General features: G+C 32.7%; 1 protein-coding gene across 6 annotated transcripts in view; it reads right to left on the bottom strand.

Annotated features, from left to right (window-relative positions):
• The window catches only part of LOC105196291 (neurexin-3), a 502,597-nt gene that overhangs the window by 97,991 nt on the left and 383,435 nt on the right, over positions 1 to 21,171 (bottom strand). For 4 of the 6 annotated variants that reach the window (XM_039447938.1, XM_026137070.2, XM_026137067.2 and 1 more), the window contains exon 9: positions 14,584 to 14,655. The exons of the other annotated variants lie outside the window; for them this stretch is intronic. In XM_039447938.1, the coding sequence (XP_039303872.1) occupies positions 14,584 to 14,655 (72 nt within the window). The remainder of the gene's footprint in view (positions 1 to 14,583; positions 14,656 to 21,171) is intronic. 6 annotated transcript variants of the gene reach the window in all.

Genomic DNA, 21,171 nt, shown 5'->3' with positions numbered 1-21,171 from the left:
GCGGAACAAAGAGCGGCCGGCAATATTTTTCGACAAAAAAAAATGAACAAAGGATCAACGTCACCGTTAATCAGCGTCCGATGAGACGACCGTGGCTCAACTCAATCCCCCTCCATGTCGCTCTTTAAATACTTGCTCTACGTAATACGTGCATTTAAATTCAGAGATAAACGGCGCGTCTGTTTCGAGGCACGAAGCGTGACCTAAAATAAATGTGGCGTATCGACATTTTCTTAATTCGCGATTCTTCCTTCCCTGCGATATTCTTGTTGGATGTAAGAAAAAGTAGTTTGATATTCTTAATTCGAAAGAAATCCATTTAGTAAAGAACATCCTCTCATATTACGTCGATTCATAGTTATATGAACATGTTTGTTCTTTAATAGTTGATAAGCATTTGTAGGTAACACTGACGTTTAATTTTGGTTATACGGTGTTAACATCTACTTTGTAGAATATTCATGTGATTCTGAGATGAGTTTACTTTTAGACTCGGAACAATTGAAGAGATCAATTTCGGAAAGAAAAGAAAACGGTTTTTCTTTTAACTTTGTGTTTGACTTAACTATTTAGATAATTTATTAAATCTTTCACGCAAAACGTTAAACCTAAACAGTTTTGAATAATTTAAAATTACCTAGATAAGGATAGGAGATATATTACATGTAAGTGTTTTAGATAAGATAAAAATTATTTAATTTTAACTCATCTAGCTAAAAGATAAAAATATATACAGTTTCGTCTAAATAATTTTTAGATTGTTATTGAACAAAACAATTTATGAAAAGTGTCATTATCATAGGGAAGAGTCCATTTAGACGAAACGGAGATAGCACCAGATTCGATAATTAAAGGTTACAATTTATCATTTAAAATGTTAAATAGCATTTTAAACGTTAATGAACAAATGGATTCTTTTCTCTATGATAATGACATATATGAAAACAGGATTTTCCAAGTCTTTATTTCTTAAAAACCAAAGTTTTTCAAATAATTTAATATGACAAAAAGTATTTCTTTTTGCATTTGAATCAATACGCAAATAAAAATCAAAGTTAAAAGCTAGAAGGAACGTATATGTTACTCATATTATTAATATTTGACAAAATTTCTTGTAGAAGTTTTTGAATTTTATTGATAATTTATTTCATATATTGCACTACTACTAATCTCTGCAATGTGGGTTGTGTTTCGATATACACTGTCAGTATTAAAAATCTATAGTTCACGTAACGCATACTACAGATTTTCAGTATTGATAGTAAATTTTGCAATTCAGTCCTCACTTTAAAAAGTTTTCCTCTTAGGATAAAATTTGGAGATTAAAGCTAAGGACAATATTTCATTTTCTCGTTATTGTATACATTGCCTTAGATAATTAAAAATGGATAATACTTTCTTTTATTTAAGATAAAGGTAATGTACGTTATCATAATGTAGATAAAGGTAGGATAAAGCTATATTTTTAGCTAGATAATTTATACAGATGTCAGCAAACACTGAATCCATATAGCTCAAATCTTCACAGTAACACTGACGTTTAATTTTGGCTATGTGGTATTGACATTTATAATATTCTATAGAATATTTATACGATTCTGAGACATGGAACAATTAAAACGATCAATTTTAGCAGAAAAACAATGTATTGTTTGATATTTTGTGCTCTGCTCAACAAATCCCTTGCGAAAAAAATACACCCAACCATTGGTGGTCCGAAATGACACTCAAATTGATTGTTAACTCCCAAATAAATCTCCAACTTGAAAGTTAATTTGAGTCACTTTGGACCTCTAATGCCTAGTTGAGTGTATTTTTTCGCAAGGGTTTAGAAACTGTTAAAAATTTTTTTAAAGCAAAGCGTTAGTCCAAAACGCGTTTGAGAAAAACTACCGGACACAATTGGATGAAATCTTATAAAGAGGACAGAGCTGAGGCCAAAGCACCAATATCGGGTCCACCAGCGTTTTCTTTCAGTGTAAAAACTAAAAAAAAAAAAAAAACAAATCGAACGGGCAACACTTCAGTGTAAAAGGAACACCAAGGATCTCTCTTTTCGGCCACTTAAGGAGAGACGATTGCCAAGTACAAAAGCAAAGAGAATTCGATTCGACAATAAACAACAATTTTCTTGAGTCGGACCAAAGCAGTACTTTCAACAGGGTCATTAATCTTCCAGCAGTTAAGCGACGGGTCATTGACAGCGCAGGGAATAACTGTTTATTATTTTTCTAAATTCTAATTATTATTCTGAAACATTATTTTAGCGTGTCGAAAATTATCGTAAAAATGTTCGCGAAAACATGAATCAACCTAATATTCCAACTGCAAAAGCTACGATTTGAGGCAGGGATGAGGGGGACACGAGGAAGAATAAATAATAAGTCTCGTAACCGAGAGTTTTCAGTCCGGCTTTCCATCCAGGGAAATTAGCCCCGCTGTCGTGAAACTCCAATTACACTTCATGCCTTCAGTGTGTGTGCGCACGAAATCTGCGTATTCCCTGGCCACCTAAATTTCATATCCGCAGAGAAGAATTGAGCGCAGAATGGACAAGCATACCTTTTTCCAGGTGGACGAATGCGCGACGACGGATAATTAAATGACCGAAAAGTGATTCGTAAATATTAAAACAATTACCGGGCTCAACTTGCGACCTAAAATCTGTTACTGAAATACTTTGAGCATTACGTGCAACGGTATAGAGATTCCGGGCGGTCTGAAATACCGAAAGTCCGCGAGATTGATACTACCCGCAGAAGCATCCACACGCAAACGGAAAAACTTTTTCCAATTTCACCTTTGAGAACGAACCCCGTAACTCGCCGCGGGACTCGAGACGGTTATCCCGAACCTGGAAACTTCCCCTGCAACACGACGAAGAAAGCGGGTCTTATGCATGATTTTCCTCGGCGTGTGTGGAAATCCGATGCGAGAACAATAAAACGCCCATGTAGTTTTAGTAGACACACCGGCGCGCGCTTCTGTAAAGTTAATATTGGTACAGTCCGCGCCTAACATTCCAATTATTATGTTAAATATCATTCGCCCGGGGCAGCTTTGCGCGATACGCCGTGTATATCTTCGTGTTATTTTTCTAAGTAAAATTATCATCACCTTTCCGGGTTGGTTCCGGCAACGCCGAACCCGGCCGGTGCTTGCATAAACGCGGAATCTCATTCTCACTTTAACGCTCCGGCATCAATATTCGATGTCGCGCATAACAACTTCTGTAGTAATACCGTCTGAATAACAATGAATATTTCAGGTAAAATACGTCGTTGACGTCGCGCGCAAATACGTTAAGAATTAAGCACGCTCGCAATTATTAATCGTTCGCAGTTCGTTCGCAGAAGGAGCGGAAAAGCAGGCAAAGTTGCAAAGCTCGGCGGTAAAAAAAAAAAAAGGATCTATGACGCCGACGAAATATAACTGCGGTAAATCCCCTTCGAGTTTCATGGCAATCTTCCTAAATTTTTTTCCCCCCTCTGAAGAATCGAAGGGATCGATCTCGGGTGACTCGTTCTCGGGTTCCATATCTTCGGGACACTTCTTCGGGCACTTCTTACGCCCTTTCGTCCGAGCGAATATCTCTCTGAACAACAATTCCGAAGAGCGCGCCGTGAAGTACTTCTCCGGTATTCTCTTTCTCTTGCTCATTCCCGGACTTTTTTTCATTCTCGCTTTCAACAAGTTTCCGGAGGACACGCGTTACCGTCAAAAGCGGCTTTCAACCGGTGATCCCCGTTAACGAACGAACTGCCGAGCTGCGATCCGAAACGCGATCTTTCACTCCATGATCGATAACGTCGCTTTATTAATTGCTAAATTCAAGCGTTGCAATAACGTTAAGCGTAAAACGTTCATACGATTCCTGCAATTTGCATAATTATCTAAATTATCGATTGTACGATTATCAGCCGATGTATAAATTAACAGTAAACAGCGTCACGAATGATATTCTACACGGAAATAAGCACGGCGTGAAATTGCAGCCATACAAATTTTCATAACAACATTTATAAATAGATGTCCGCAAGGCATTATATCACAAGGTTTGTTGTCGATTACTTCTTCAGTTAGGATATCGTATCGGTCGTACGGTGATCAACATGCTAGTAAATTATTTGCTAATATTTGTACATTGGGTATTGCATCACGTAATCAAAAATAATGGCCACCAATATGCATACGCAGTGTTTGTCATGATTTGTATAAAATTACGTAGATAATTATCTAATAAAATATAGCTTTATCTTATCTTTATATAGAAACTATTAAAATATATACGTATTATCTCTACCTTTATCTTAAATGAAAGTGTTAGGGTAAGATTACCGATCTCGCACCGGCTCGCGTATAAATTCAACCACAGTACTTGAAAATTCTTTGCGAAATTATTTGGAAACTACTTAACATTATCATCATCCTTCATTGAACTCATTAAGAACAATAGAAATTTGGTTATTAATATTTATAGAGAAATTGTAATTTCGCTGCTATTCTTCGACACATTTCGTAGCTTGATTGCAAAAGAAGGTAAAGTAAATAATCCAAATTTTGATAATTTGTAATGATCACAATATGATTAAAATTAGATTAACAAAGTCTCCTTTTAGCTTTATACTATTTCTTTTCTAGTCTCTTTATTCCATCAATAAAGTAGGTTTAATTTGACCTTAAGTAAGGTCAAATTTTGTAAAATGCTTGTTTACAGCGACAATCACTACAACACTGGTCGCGAATTTGCTTCATATTCAAAAAAAAATCACAAGGAGCTAGATTACGTGAATACGAAATGTGAGGAATCAATTTATAGCATAATTCATGCAGCTCGATCATGTTATATCAAATGTGTTCTTGGTCCAATGTCATCAAACGTGGCATTCATCGCGCGCGGTCATTTTTTTTCATATCCTAATCTTCATGTCCTAATCTTCATGTCTTTTGAACACACGTTCAGATTATATGTCTGCGATTATTCAATTTGATATATTTTGCCGATTATTTCTTCAGTATTGTTACAGTTTTTGGGCAACCCGGATATCAGGCCTGTAACAAATATTCACATTCGTGTAGCGAGACTTTTGCATCATTTTAGGCTCTCGCTTTTGCTATCGTAATTAATTACGCAAAAGTTTCAACAAAAGATTTTGTTTAGATAAATCTGAACACAGAAATATCAAAACATGATACAGTAAACTCTTAAGTCTTAATTATAACTGTTAAAAGTAAGAACTATGTAAGAACTTCATTTGATTTGAATTGATGCAAAAAGTTGTATTGAGTTATTTTGTTTTATAGTTACGAATTTTACTTAAATAGATAGAAAATGTATAGAAAGTTAGTAGTAAAGCAAACTTATCTTTTCTTTATGACGTAACTGATATCTCAGTTACATTGGAACAATACGTAAATTTTATTTATAGTATCTTATTGATTTAAAATATAAAAAAATAAGTTGCCAATTCATTTGCATTTATCATTCAATAATTTAAGTTGAAATCAGTAATATTCTTTTATTGTTATTAAATTATTACACATTATTTTTTCTGTCAATTTTATCATTGAGTAGAAAGAAACAATAAGATCATTTGCTTTCGTATTTGCATTTGCTTTTGCAAGCAGACATTTTTTTCTTTCGCTTTCTCAATAGCTTTTGTTATAATCATTTTCGTTACAATCCCACCGGACACTCATCATTTAACACACTTGTATGATCATACTTGAATTTGCAGCAAACCCACTTTATTTAACCTTTAAAAACAAAAGTAGCAGAGTAAACAGAATCCAACTCGGTTTTGATTTCTGTTGGGATTTTCCCTTTTAGATTCACATATTTAATCATGGAACGATATTCGATTTTTTTTCTTCGTTGAAAAATATACACGCGTACTACGACTAATTGTCGAAACAAAACTGAGCGTCGAATGTGACTGAAAATTTAGGAACAGCCCAGAACAGCCGTTAATAAGATGTAAATTTTACGCTTTACAACAGTTTCTGACTAGTAATGTCATCATCCTCATGTTTAAGCTCAAAACTTTAAACAGCCTGCGTCTTTTTCAAATTGTGTAAGTTAATCTAAGCAATGAGTATGAATTGTTCTTAACTTCCACCTACAATTAACTATTTATCCGCAAAACAGAATTTTTTCAAGTAACAACAGTTTGCACAAATCAAAATGTAGTAACCCAAGATTATCCCAAAACTATGAGTGGTTCGAAAATTGCTGCGAGGAGTTTGTCAATTGTTATAATGATTAGTTATATGTTCCCTTCATATTTCTAATAACTTTGATTTTTATTTATACATTGATGCAAATAAAAATTTTTTTTTGACGGATTGAAGGAAAGGAAGAACTCTTAAAAAATTTTTGTTTTTATAAAATAAAAATTTAAAAATATAAATACATTATCCTAAATTGTATTTCGCTCAACAGCAATATTATTTTAAAATTATCTAGATAAAACAATATATAATTTTATCTTTTATTTAGATTTTAAATCAAGATTGGCAAAAAACTCGGTTTTTTTGTTTTAAATAAAAAACACAGCTTTTTTATTTAAAACCATTTGTTTTTATTTTATTTGTGTTTTTTAAGAAACCAGAAAAACGTGTTTAAACAAACAAAAACAATTTGGTATAAAAAAAGCTTCAAAATTAGTAACAGTTTTGAAGGCATTTAACAAAAAAAAGTGAAGTTGATCAAATTGAACATGAGATTTAGTCTGTATAATCTTATATCTGAAAGTTCTTTTGTTAAATAATAAAAAGTGCTATTCTTTATTAATGAAATTAATAGTCTTTTTTTATTTTTAATTATTAAATTTAAAAATAAACATTAAAAAAAATATGATTACAATATAATAGCAATATGTTATCATTTATTTTTTATAGCTTTATATTTTTAGTTAAAAAATTGACGTAAAATAAAAGATTGACGCTATTTCATTTAAAACATGCAATAAATGTAAAATATAATGTGTTATAATTTATTTTTTAAATATAAATATTTATAAATAGAAATATTGTAAAATACTAAAAAATTTAAATAAAACATACTGTTTTTTGAGACTTATCTATTATTTTTTTTGTTTCTTTTCACAATTTCTTCCAAGTATTTTATATTTTAACTGCAATGACTTAAATAGTTTTAAACTATTGTTTGAAACTGTTTAAAACAAAACTCACTGTTTCAAACAAGTTTTAATCACACAATTTTAAACATTTTGTTTAAAACATGCCAACCCCGTTTACAATTAAATTATCTTATATAAGATACATTTACATTAATTTATCTTATCTTTATCTAAATAATTTTAAGTTATCTAAGCGCAACACTATGCATACATTATGTCCCGTTCACGGACGCGTAGGCTCGATCACGAATCTGTTTACAGTTCGAGGTTCCTTGAGAATTATGCGGAAACCAGATATCTCATTCGATCGAGGTAGTCGCGTCGAGAAATTCATCTCTAGCTAGTCCGCTGCACAAAGTGGCTCTTCGTCGAGGATATTTCATCCTGAAACTGGCTACACCCTCCATTCAACCTTCCGTCTGCCCGCTACGCTTCGCCTTTTCTACGAAACTCTCGACCAAGCAGACGATCAATTAGAAAAGTTAAATTACTTTCTGAAATAAATTATTTACTAATCCGCGGGTGACGCCCTTTCGTGTGCGCTCCTTTCATTTTACGGCTCACCAATTCTCCCGAATCCTCGCGTCTGTCAGCGAGTGTCAATTATGATTGTGCAAGGTTTTATAGCGGAGTGTCGGCGATTAACTTTTACTACGGACACTTTGACTGTTTCAGAGTGTTTTGGAGGAGAATCTTTTTGTCCGACGATACGTAAGGAAAATCGTAAAAGTTTATATCACAAAACTCGAGAAATTACTCTTTAATATAGTAGACTATATGGATATTGATAACGTTAAAAGTTTCGGTAGAAATTCTCAAGTTAATTAATCACTTACGACAACGCTGCTCTCACGCAACTCTTGCTCCGAGCTTGTCAAAAAAAATTAAAAAGGGTGTCTTCGGAATTGATGTAATGGAGAAAAACGCGTCCGGCGCAGTCCGGAAAGGTAAATAGACAACCTGTTGTGCAGGCAGGTAGCTCGTGTCCACGTGGGAGTACCTGCCAGCCATCTGATTGCGTTACACGACCCATGAGGATTTCCAGCGAATGGAAATGTGTCAGCGTGCAGGCAATATCGGGAGCTATCGGATAACATGTCGGAACGTCTCCTTCTTGGCGAACCGATTCTGACGGATTAAGGTCGCCTGGTATACATATATGCTGGTTGGCTGATTAGTTTCCCCAACTACGTCAACGTGGCCTCGCCTGGCATGCCCATCTAAACTAATCGTCGCGCTCGTCCGATTATATGTCTAGTTATTTTATTCCAGCCCGTGTACATTGAGAAGTTAATTATGCCAGACTAGTTAAGTGCGCCCTTCGTACCTTCGTTACTTATTGTTTAACTTTTTCCAGAATTATCTCAGGGCAAAGAAATACAGGAGCACGATTCGTACGTGGCGTTTAATCAAATTTTATGAAAGAATACTCTGGGAGTACCTGGATTTTCTAGAAATTTTTTTCAAATTTCCGGCTAAAAATTTTGTAACATAACTTTGAAATAAATTTTTTTTTATTACACGTATTTTTTATGCTCTTTAATATCAAAAGAAGTACCAAAAAAATAACTGAATGGCATATAACTATCCATTCGCAATACACGGATTTGGTCCATCGGACCAATGACTTTTTAAAAACTCGTTTTAGAGAATACATGTCATAAATGTCACGTTTACTGCTAATCGATTATCGACATTTTGCATTAAGGTGACGGTCCTCATTATCGATCGAGTCTTAATTATGGGTCAATTTTACAAATTTAAATGCTTTTGCAGGCATACATTTGTTAACAAAATTATAAAAAATTTTTATTTATTACTTCAATGTGAAATAATTTTCTTAATCATTGCTGACATTTAAGAAAAAAGCAAAAAATTATCTTTAATAACCTCTCTAATAAGCCTTCTAAATACCTTTTTAATAATTCCTTCATTATGAGAATTTTAATAGATTATAATATATTTAGTACAATAGACATGAAATAAAACATATTAAATACGTACATTAACATACAGTAATGTTTATTTAATTATGCCAACCCATTATTAGGACTTATATAAACATTTTTTAATATTTTTTCAAAATTCATCAAATTTGTTTACTAAATATGTGTTATAATAAATAATATTTAAAAATTATATTTACTGCTTATATTGACATTAACAACTTTTTAAAATGTTTGACCCTTAAATTTATACAAATTAATAAAAATCATTTTAACCTTAAATGACTCATAATTGAGACCGTCTCCTTAACTTAAAAAGAATAACTATAAAAGGAACAATTGTGTCAGAAAGAGAGGTAGAATTTAAGTTTGAAAGTAAAATTCTAAAAATTGTCATAACAAAATCCTAGGTTTTCCCAATTTTTCTCGCTAATAAACACTTTTGTTATGCAACATTACGTCATTTCTCAGATAATGCGACATATTGAACTTTTTCTAAATTGCAAATGAAATTTAAATTGTCGAATTGCAGTTCGGGCTGTCCGCGGACGGAGCGATCCGAACGGTGATTAAAGGTAACTGATGAAAATGATGTGCGCGGAATGCTAGCAATAAATGTTGCTTTGATACAGCACATGTACCAATTTATAATGACACTCGGGATATGTATGCACGATTGGTTCAGTTATCCGCTATTTTAAACGTCACACGTGACGGCCTTTGTACATATTAATTCACGTTCTGTGTTTGTCTGTCGAGCTTCGAGCAAAGCTATCTAGAGTTCAGAAACCGCAAGCTGCTTCCTGCAAGCTACTCCCAAGTCTGATGCGCGAAACGTTATAGCCCGGCTTACAACCGCAGTAACTGTGTCGTGTTCCGTAACACGGAGGCTTTGTTAAAAGTCAAGTGTTTACACTCGGGGCTCGTATCCCGCTTCAAAAGATCGATTAAATGATCTCTCACCTGCGAGCTCCATCGACGATGAAGAGCAGGCCCACGCGAGCGATCAAGAATCCTGAAATACATTGTAGACAACTCGAGAAGATGGGTGAAGAGAAAGAAACGGGACTTCCTCTAAAACTTAGGAGGGATTTCTTTTAACACCTTTTAACACATTCGAATATTGGCCGAGAGAAGTAGAAATTGAATATACGATATTTCAACATAAATCGCAATAAAATTTAAGACAGAACTAAATATAAATTTGATATATAAGAATGAAAAATGATAGAATCAGATACAATTAGATATAAAAAATATAAAATTGGTTAGAAACAATTAATTTATTAAATTTCAATTTATTTAGCGTCACTAAGTTTGTTGTAGAAAAAATTAACCGTGTTGGGAAGAAAATTTGTCAATCTTTAAGTAAAACAAATAAATAATGTTCAATTTGAGTATCTAATTTAGAAACAACGGTTCACTCGAAACCCTAAAATGTTGATAAAAAGAACCGCGTACAATATAATCTCGTAAGTTAAAGAAAAAAGAGAGAGAAGGGATAAGGAAGAGAAGGCGAATACCCTGAGGGTTGTTGCTGGAATGAGAAGGGGTGAAGGAACTTTTGGCATGGAGTAATTGAAAAATATATATTCAAAGTTATTCCAAGTGTTTTCTTACCCAGAGCCCCACCGTGTTGCAGCTGCGCAAGAGTTACGATATTGGTGTCGTGGTTAGTGTGCGCGGCATACATGTACGTCGAGGCTTAATAGACGAGAATTTAGGGCGATCTTACTCGCGGGGGATGGGAGAAACAAAGTGGGACGTGTATACGTTCGTGTTACGTATGTGTATCGTGTATGTTGCGTGTCTGCATCGTGTGAAACGACTGTGAGACGGGCTGAGACTGATTCTGGAATTGATTATCGATTATGGCATATTTCGATCGATTTGAAACATCTCTCTCTCTCTCTCTCTCTCTCTCTCTCACTCTCACTCTCGCTCTTCTTATCTTTTTCTCTCTCATTTCACTTTCCGCATCTTTTGATAGATTATTGCATCAATAATATAACGCGCTTTTCCCATTGTTGCCGAGCAATGCTGAAACAGTGACATATTAATACTGACATATTTGTGAGACTTCGAAGCAGATTTGAAGTTCCCAACAATGTTAAGTAATGGAACGCAGTACTTGCGAAAGCTTAGTTTAATTTAATTAATAATTTACTAACCATTTATGTATTAATAATAATAATTCTGATGTACGTACTAGTCCTCTGTTTATATGCTCCATCTCGCTATAATTTTTATTACAGAACGTTTTCATTTCACGATTACATTATAAATATAATAATGAAAGAGAATTGTCTACACTTAATATCCAAATGAACAATTTTCATTATTATCACGTTATTCATTATCGTAACATATTAATTTTATTAATTTTTATTATACTGTGCAGAAAGGTTATATGCACATTGTAATTAAAAGCGGGTCGAATATATATGTGGACAACTTTTAATAACTTGTATAAATTTCTATTCTGAGAGAAACTGTATTTTTGATTATATAGTTAGATGAAAATTAATTTAATAAATTTAATAAGTATAAATATTAATTTAATTCTGAATAAGTATACAATGTGCTACAAAGTCCGTAATATGTTATGGTTTAATTTTATTATTTTCCTTTTCTGCATAAACATTTATGTTATGTAAAATTATTTAAAAGCAAGCATTTTATAACTTTTATATATACACACACATATATATATATATATATATATATATATATATGAGCACTTCACGAATAAAACTTTTTTAAATAGTATTTCTTGAATTTTATATATGTTATGAATCAAATTTATAAAAAAAAATTAAAAGATTTACACAACAAAATTTATATATTGAAATTTTATAATTTCAAAATGCTATTGATTTAATTCGATCTCTGCTTCTTAGTATACGTTTCTCTCGCGAAACAAATATGTTTCAGCATGACCGGTAACAGTGGGGGGTCAATCGACGTCGATCTGCTTTTTCTCCCTGAAAATACAATTAGACGTAATTTTTGGCGTCAACATGCAGGCGGGTGCATTTCGTTCGTTCTCCTTTCCTCATGCAGCTTGGTGCTCGAGCTAAAGGCAATTGTCAGACGCTCATTGATCACTCATTCCGTGAGGCAGAGAGGATGATTCGATGAAATGATTCGCTATTCATTATCGATCGGAATCAAAATCAGAACGAGCTTTAATCTGTCAAAAGTTAATTAGTTATTCGCCAGAGAAAGACAGTTTGATTTGATTAATCGCGCTCACAGTCATTTCAATAGAAATGGATTTGAATTATGATCGACCACTAATTTATAAACTTGCGCGCGCGGAAGTTTCATACATATATTTATTGCAAGAAGATTGGTCGTCTGCGTCTTTTCATTACTCCCTTGAAAGAACGGAAGTAACGATATTTCTCTTTTTTTTTCTCGAGTAACAACAAGAAATTTCAATTCAGCTCCGAAGCAGATTGTATTATACACGTGCAAAAGATATTAGATCGCGTTGATGACAGAGATGATGATGGTAAGAGGAGGCGTAGATTGTTGCGTGCATGTGCAATGACCAGTGGTGTACCTATAGAGCTAGCTTAAGTGTCATGTGCGTATATTATCCACGCGTGAGCTATGTACATATTGTGGCTGATTTCCTAACCATTCTCAAGAAAGCGCTCATGGAAGGGATTTCTCGATACGACTGTTGATAGAAAAATTAAACGTTTAACGGAATGCCGTCAATTATATATTTTAAGAATCACCAATGTTTCCAGATTATATATTCATATCTAATACATTCGTAGCAGCTAGTAATTAAAGATTTTATTGTTAATATCTTATTTTCATTATTAAATGTCTTGTTGTGGTACTCTATTCAAAATGTTTTTTTCTTTTTTGTTGTCAAAAAGATTAACATATTTATGTTCAGTAAAAAAATGTGTCGTATTAATTATCCTTTTCACAAGCTGCATGTTTTTCGATAGGAATAAAGAGAAGACAAAAGAGAATAGCAGACAGAAATAATAAAGTTGGACATAGGATGAGAGTTGTAAATAGGATAGATGCATTCGAATATTGAAACATTCGATCATTCGAATATTGTACGTGACTTTTTAGTATAAAATTATATGTATACGGAATTCACAATGCCTGTATATTAAAAACAAAGTTACAGCTTTACATTTATCGCGTATACTTTTGAACAGCGAATGACCATAAATACAGCAATTACAATACCTAATATGTACGTAACATTGTCCGAAAAATTGATTAAATACATCGAGAAAAAAAAATATTTTAAGAGAAAAAAATTTTACTCAACACAAAAAAATTATTTAATCGGTAGATTCTAATAGCTTATTTACTTGCAGTCATGTTAACAATTTTTTAATTGAAATACTTCTGTAAATAAAATGAAGAAATACATTTTAATCAAGTAATTTTTGCAGTTCTAGAAAGTATTTACTATTTTTATGTTCAAAGTAATCATTTTTTAATTTAAGAAAATATTTAACCAAGTTTAATAATATTTAATTATCTGTAATTATTATTTACAAAATCTGTAATTATTAAATACAATATAAAAAATAAAATGTAAAAGTACAAAATTATATACTTAAGATAATATGTCTATTTACTTAAAAATAAATATTTATATTTAAATAGAACAAATACTTGCATCAAAGTATATGTTTTTTAAAAAATGTATTATTTTATTAAAAAATTTTTTCTCTCAATGTAATATTTTTTTGTAATAAATGAGTATGCTCATTTCATTTAACTTTAGTAATTTGCTTAATTGTCCTATCAATTTTTTAATATAAAATTATTACATTAAACGTGACTGAATTAAACAATTCTCATAAAATTTATTATAATTAAATTGCTTGAAATTATCATTGTACGTAATAGCATTGTTGCTTTTGCAGTTCGCGAGTTGCAAGTCTTTACATCACTCGTACAAGTATTTTTAAATCGAGCAATATTTTGCTAAATAATTTACTTTGTAGAAAGAACAAAGCACTCTTGACAGAACAACCATTATTATCGTCGTAAAAAAACAGATAAGTCAGAAAGCGCGCGTTATATTTTCGTGTTATTTACGAATCAACAACATGCTAATACAATAACAAGAAATTCTCATGATCTCATTATATTGCGATATCATACTTCTATATCTACAGAATTTCGAAATATGTACTTAAACATTTTTATCTTTCGTTATTCAGCATCTATTTCGAAGATCGAATATAGGAAAAAGAAAAGAGCAAGAAAAGAAGGAAGAAGAAGAGGAAGATAAAGAAGAAGAAGAAGAAGAAGAAGAAGAAGAAGAAGAAGGTGCTCTGGTGACCACTCCTCTCTAAAAAGCTAAGTTCTCGCGTGAAAGTTAGCCAATTAGGTATATACAGGTGCGTGTCCGGGCCAAACGAGAGCTCGCGAGCTGAGCTCTCAGCTTCATCTCTTTCACTTGCTGATTTTTTTTTCAAGCTTTGGATACTGAGGCTTACCAGGTGGGACTCTGGGCTGGTGAAGGTGACCAAAGCGCCGTGGAGTCGCCTGTTTATCGTTGATCCAGCCTTCTTTAAAATGGCAGTCCAATAGCGTACGTTGGCCCAAGTTCGACCACGTGTGGGCGCACGAGGGTCAGCAACATCGAGAATCGATTTTAGAATGATCGGCGTCGCACGTTTTGCGCGACGTATGCATTCATTGCGTGGTGCATGACTTTCTAATCGTCGGTGCCAGTTGTATTTTAGAAAAGCTAACAATCGCTTCCATCTACGCAATTAATCGCGACGTGTGTGCACGGGCCCGAAGCAGAAAATATAGCACGTTCAAAATTAGTTAGGATTTTCCGATTATTCTACGACGATTTATTAGTGCTATAATTTATTTCCGTTTAAAACATCGTTTCGACGTTTACAAAAGAAAAACTGACTCAATTTCTATGTGCAAATTGTATGTAAAAGAAACACGATTACACGTATTGATTGCACATACGCGAGGTGTAAATTAAAATTTAATTTTCTACTTTCTTATTCATATCGCAATATTAGTTTTACGATGTGAGAGAGAAAATTGCAAAGTCGGAGAATGTATTTTGGCGTGAACGACGTTTTCAATATTTCGTTCTTTTCTACCAATTTGTCTCTTGCCGCGTTTCGGAATGAATTTCTCGTATGCCATTCGTTTTTCGACACGAGGAAGGAAACAGGGACGCGTGACAGACAGCGACATTGACAATCCAGTTCGGAAATTCATTTTCGTCTAGACTTATGAGAGATACTTGTAATTTCCTACCAATTCTCCTATATATATATATATACATATATAATTTCGAGTTTCTGTTTTGAACGACGCCAGATCTTATCTCCTTAGCGCGTTATTAAAGTTTAATAATTCCAATGAAATGATTCCCATTAGTATAGCACAGAAAGATTATGCAGATAGCAATATTGCGCAGAAATATCATATTATATCACAAAATTGCAACATAGTGAAAACATTGCAAAATGGTATAATGTTACAGAGATGCATGATGGTAAAGGGTCCATTTTAAAATTTTTAAAGGAGTAGGTGGTATTATAGCTCCCTTGTAGATATTATGGCCAATCATAATATCTCCTTATTAAGTGAGGAATTCTAATAATTACTTATCGATAATTTATTTAATAGCAGCGCTAATATGCGAATTACAGTCAAAATTTATTTAAACATTTTGGGACTTTTTCAAAACAAATTTTTGGTGTTAAATTACACATTCTTTTTACACTTGGGCGCATTTTTACACGAATATATGTACATTTGAGTCTTTTCTTTTGTTATTTAACACTTTATTCGGCTGTACACATTTTGATTATGCAAAGTTAAATAATAACATGGGATTTTGCTCATTCTAGCCTCTTAAACGTGCTGATGTTTCAGCAGGTCTAATACGGTATCTTTATTAAATCTTCATCAAATCTTCATTTGATCTTCAAATCAAAATTATAAATTGATTCTGCAGTTCTACTAATAGTCAACACAGAAAAACATTCAATATCAAATCAACAATTATATTCTTATATTTAAGCAAGAGTATAAATTCTTGTAAAGATATGATATTTTTAAACAGACATAACTTGCTTGCATAAAGATAAAAATTCTTCATATAAGAAATAAAATTTTGTATGTAAGCAAGTCATATCTGTTTAATAATATTATCAAATTTTTTCAAGATTTTATATACCTGTTTACACATGAGAATGATTTTTTCTTTTATATAAAAAAAAATTATGTGTATGTACGTATATTTTGCATATATTTGCAATTTATTTTGACTAAATATATAATTTTATCACAAAACACTGTATTCTGTTAAATAAAACCAATTTTTTAAATCTATTATGTTGTTTTTCAACTCATTACGCAGTGTCGTTATATTTGTATAAATAACATTCTAATAGCGTTTTCGACTGTAGTGGGTTTTAACCGAGGTTCGTCGCCATTTGCCGAAATAGTCCAATTAGAACGAACAATGATCCGTTCTAATTGGACGATTCCGACAAATGGCGACGAACCTGGGTTAAAACCCACTACAGTCGAAAACGCTATATGTAATAAATATCTTATCATTTTGAATTTAGAAACGATTGAACAGCATATTAGTAAATGTAAACATTATGTTTTCAATTAAAAAGTACTGATTATCAATAATTATTGTAGAAAATGTGAAACAAATAAGCGGGAGGAAGGGGGGAAGAGTTTTAATACCACTTTCTCCTCTACAAAATACATCTCATTAATTTTCGTCTTCAAACTTAATTTTAGAAACTCGTTCTATAAGGAATTATTTTATTAGAATGTGTATGAAAAGTCTAATAATGCTGCGCTTTTTATTCTAAAGTAGAATTTTGGCGCCATCTGGTGGCAGTGGCATGTACTGCCCGCAGGTTAAGCAAAGGAGATTATTTTTTGCCAAATTTTTGAAACGTTGCTGCAACATTGCTGAAGTAATATTAAATAAAATCTTTAAAACACTTTGCACTGCAGTATACAATGTTGCAACATTGGAGCAACGTTGCTGTAAGCTTTTCATACCGTATGAATGAGAAAAAAAGGCGGCTGTTTAACATATATATTCTCATCTAAAAGAACTTTTAACTTCTTACTTTACGCGGAGCCAAATGCTAAATTCAAAATAAGTTGACTGCCAAGTTGCCGCGAACGAATGAATTGCCAACGGGACAATGAAGTTCCATTCGCGAGAGATATAAAAGTAAGTACGACTTTTAACAGTAGTTTAAGAATGTCCGTTGTTGAGCACATCCCTGGCGGATAAATCCCTGGAGAATTACCATGTAGCACAACTTTCGTTCACGAGGTTTCTTAGGAAGGATTGACGCAGTGACCCTTGCGAATATAATTGCGTTCGCTCTCCATCATAAAGATATACGCGTCGTTCAGACGTATATTTAATTCTATTGAAGTTATTGCGAGAAAAGTCTGCGTTGCTTCCTTCGCAAGAGCGGAAATAAGGCTCTCCGCGTGCGCGCGTCCGAACAAGTTCGCAAGCGAGCGAATCTGTCGGACGCAACAATATCATGAGATTTAAGTAAAACTTTTATTATTGCTTTCAGTTATTTTTGGAACACCGTTGATTGGTATAGTGATAGATATAGCAATGTTAGTTTAACAAAATCTGACTTTAAAACTATCGACGGAGGTGCTATGAGAATTAAAGTTGAAATATTTTTGATGAAATACGTTGACAAATCGTATTTTATTATGTGTTTTGTCGTAAATTTTTACACTTCTATTTATGATACGATATGAATCTGTTTTACAAAACAATCCCGCACAGATCTATATAGTATAAAAGATAGAAGTATAAAAATATGTGAAAAAATACGTAATGAAAAATCAAAAATTCCGTTTTTTTTTTGTTAACTCTTTCATTATTGAATTAGAGAAAAAAAGAAGTTTTAACGCACTTAAAATTAAAAAAAAACGATAATTACGGTGGGATCTTGGTATTCGAATATTTTTTATGTGATTTTCAGACGACGATGGAATTGTCTATTACTGACAAAAATATCTTTTTCGAAAATATCTGTTTCGAAGCTTATATTTTGTATTGATTTTACAGAAATATAATTTTTTTTATAGAATAAAAATACACATACTAATGTATGTATGACTCTCTTTCATTCTTTGTTATAAACAAGAACACATTTTACAATTATAGATTTTCTTATTAACTTTTACTTTAATATGGCTAAAATCGTCAATTCACAGATACATTGACTTCATGGAAACGCTATGCAGATTATTTATGCGAAATCAAGGCAGAGCTAGGTGTAGAATAAATGAATAAATAATGTTGAATAGTTAGAATGAAGTTGGAAAGTCTAATTTGAGACAATAGAATGTTTGACAAATTGTGTATATGTGTACGTGAGATCTCGATGCAGTAGTATGTAGGAGTCTGTTCATGTTTCGTAAATCGTACGTATGTATTGTAAATCGTACATGTGTAAGTTGAGTTCATCGGTAAAACTGACGATTCCAACATCACCTTAAATACATTTTCTGATTCTCTTCGAACTGCACGTCATTATTTTCGGTCTTGAAAGGCAGCTCTTAACTTTTCATTGCTCTCGTTCGATAAATAAACGTTGCAGCTCTCGTATGAACGCGTCGCGCCGGTATATGTGTTATTGTATTAGTGCGGCATTGTCACATAGCTTTTTTTGATCACATGCAGATGACCGTCGAGAGGAAAAAAATTAATAAAAGAAGTAAAGATAATAAACACAGTCAGTTTGTGTTGCATCAACACAGTCTTGTAAAAGCAAAAGGATGAAACGCTTGGTTCGTCGCTCTGTCACAGTAAATTAGTAAGGTTAGGCAACGAAGTCGCGTCGACTGTACGTACTATATTTGATCTCGTCGTGAGCGTCGCGCTCAGATATATAACACGTTAACACTTTCAAAGCCTTTAATAAAAATGTTACTGAACAAAACTCAGAAAATAACCATATCGAAATAACCATGTAGTCTAGAAAATTATAAAGTGAAAAGTCAGATAGTCTCAGAGTCAATTTTTATCCACGCTATATCTATGCATTAAAAAAATCAGATGTGAACTGAGCATTCACTTCGTACAAAAGCAGAAATAAAGAGTTAAATTAAACCAGAATAGTAAAAAAGTCACAAAATTAAATCGATAATTGGTTTAATAATAGTTATGAGAAAGTGGGGTAAATTAGATCTATTTGCAGTTTTTGCTCTCTATAAGATACAAATAAAGTTCGATCGTAGAATTAAAAGTGCCGTTGGAAAGATAATTTAATTCCCTTCATTTTTGCTTTAGACTATTTCGACGTATTTCTTACCTGTATTGAATTAAGTACAATGGAAAATGTAAAAACGCTTTTTCCGGGTTGATTTGGAACTACTGGTTCCAAATTGGACCATCCCCTAGTTGGACACTTCTATTTTTATCGACTTTTAGATAGAATTTTAAAAGATTTTAATGTATTTTTTTTTAGTATTAGATGAAAACGAGCAATTTGACGGAAAAAATAAAAATGAAAAAAAATAAATTTGTAATTAGGTGTTTTCCGATCATCCCAATTATGATATTGTTATTATATAATTAGAGTTGAAATCAATAAAATTTAATTATAATGAGTCCGATATATGATTCATAATATTTTACTAATTTAACATTTCTAGAATCAGATTTGGTCGGCTGATCATCAGTGCTACGAACAGACTGCAATTTCGATATTAAAGTCTGATTTGGACAAGACTTCTTTAGAATTTTAAAACAAAGTTTACAATAAACCGCAAACATAATCACAAAAATTGATTGATATTTTTTTAATTCTACACTTTTTAATTATTTTAAATCTATTACCTTTCAAAATTCTAGTACCTTTCAAATAATAATTTACAAGGATTTTCTTTTCTCAAAAAATTTTCACACGATGGTTGAAAATACATATTCGCGTCTATTCTACGAATATTATGATAGAGAACTGCTGTCACATATTCTTGTGTCTTGTAAGGACTTTACATTATAAATGGCATGCAAATCTGCTTAATCGTATTCATTTATAATAAGTTAGAAAGATCCTATTTGGAACACAATCCGATTTAGCCCACTCTCCCCTACTGATGCTAATAAGCATCTATAGGATCCTCCCCCTTTCCCTGAACAGTTTTAATATGAAAAAAACTTTGTTAAAAATGTTTGATATCATCGAAAGCGCGACAAGCATTTAGCTTCTTTCCAAGCAATCTTTTGTAGAACAAGCGCGCAACGAGCCGTCTCCGGAACGAAACGAGTATAAGGCGCATCGTTAAACATGTCGCGGGATATAATGCGTCACTTTAAGACGAGAATTATCTTTCGGGCGGTATAACGAGAGGAGTAAGTCGCTGAAAGTCCCCGTGGCAGGGGGTTCGTGTCGGCACATCGTGCCTGGGCATTAAGGCGCTTGTCATAAATATGAGGAGACACGCGTTCGTCTTGAATACCCGTAAAACTTCCGCAGCGACCCGCAGAGTTCGCGTTCAAAATGAGAGCGTCACGAAATTACGCGCGGGCGCAAGTAAATTTTCCAGTAGAAAACGAATGACGACGCTTTATAAATAACGATGAGTTTAACGTGTGTAGAGCAACGTAACGTAAAAGTGCGGTAGAAAACTCATACAGCACAGAAAGATTGCAGAAACATTACAGTAATATTTCATTGTAAGATAGTAACATTGAAAAAACTTTGTGAAATGTTGCTATAACGTTTTTTTTAACGTTATAGCAATATTACAATACTATATATATTCAATCAGACTTCTTAATGTCACAGTTGGAGTGTTTTATACTTTAAGGTATAATCTGTAACATATACAAATGCTAGAAATTAAAAAAACAGTTATAATAACAAATTATAACAGTTACAATTCTGTATTTACAATTTATTATTATCAAAGCTGCATAAATTAATACATTTTTTAATTCAGTTAGAAGTTGCATTAAGATTAAATTAAGTTAAATAAAATGTTAATTTTGAAAAGCATTATACTTATATTAAAACGTCGTAACTTTA

Source organism: Solenopsis invicta, chromosome 4 (assembly GCF_016802725.1).
Source record: "Solenopsis invicta isolate M01_SB chromosome 4, UNIL_Sinv_3.0, whole genome shotgun sequence".
Lineage (NCBI taxonomy): Eukaryota > Metazoa > Arthropoda > Insecta > Hymenoptera > Formicidae > Solenopsis > Solenopsis invicta.
This window is presented reverse-complemented; position numbering and strand designations above follow the sequence as displayed.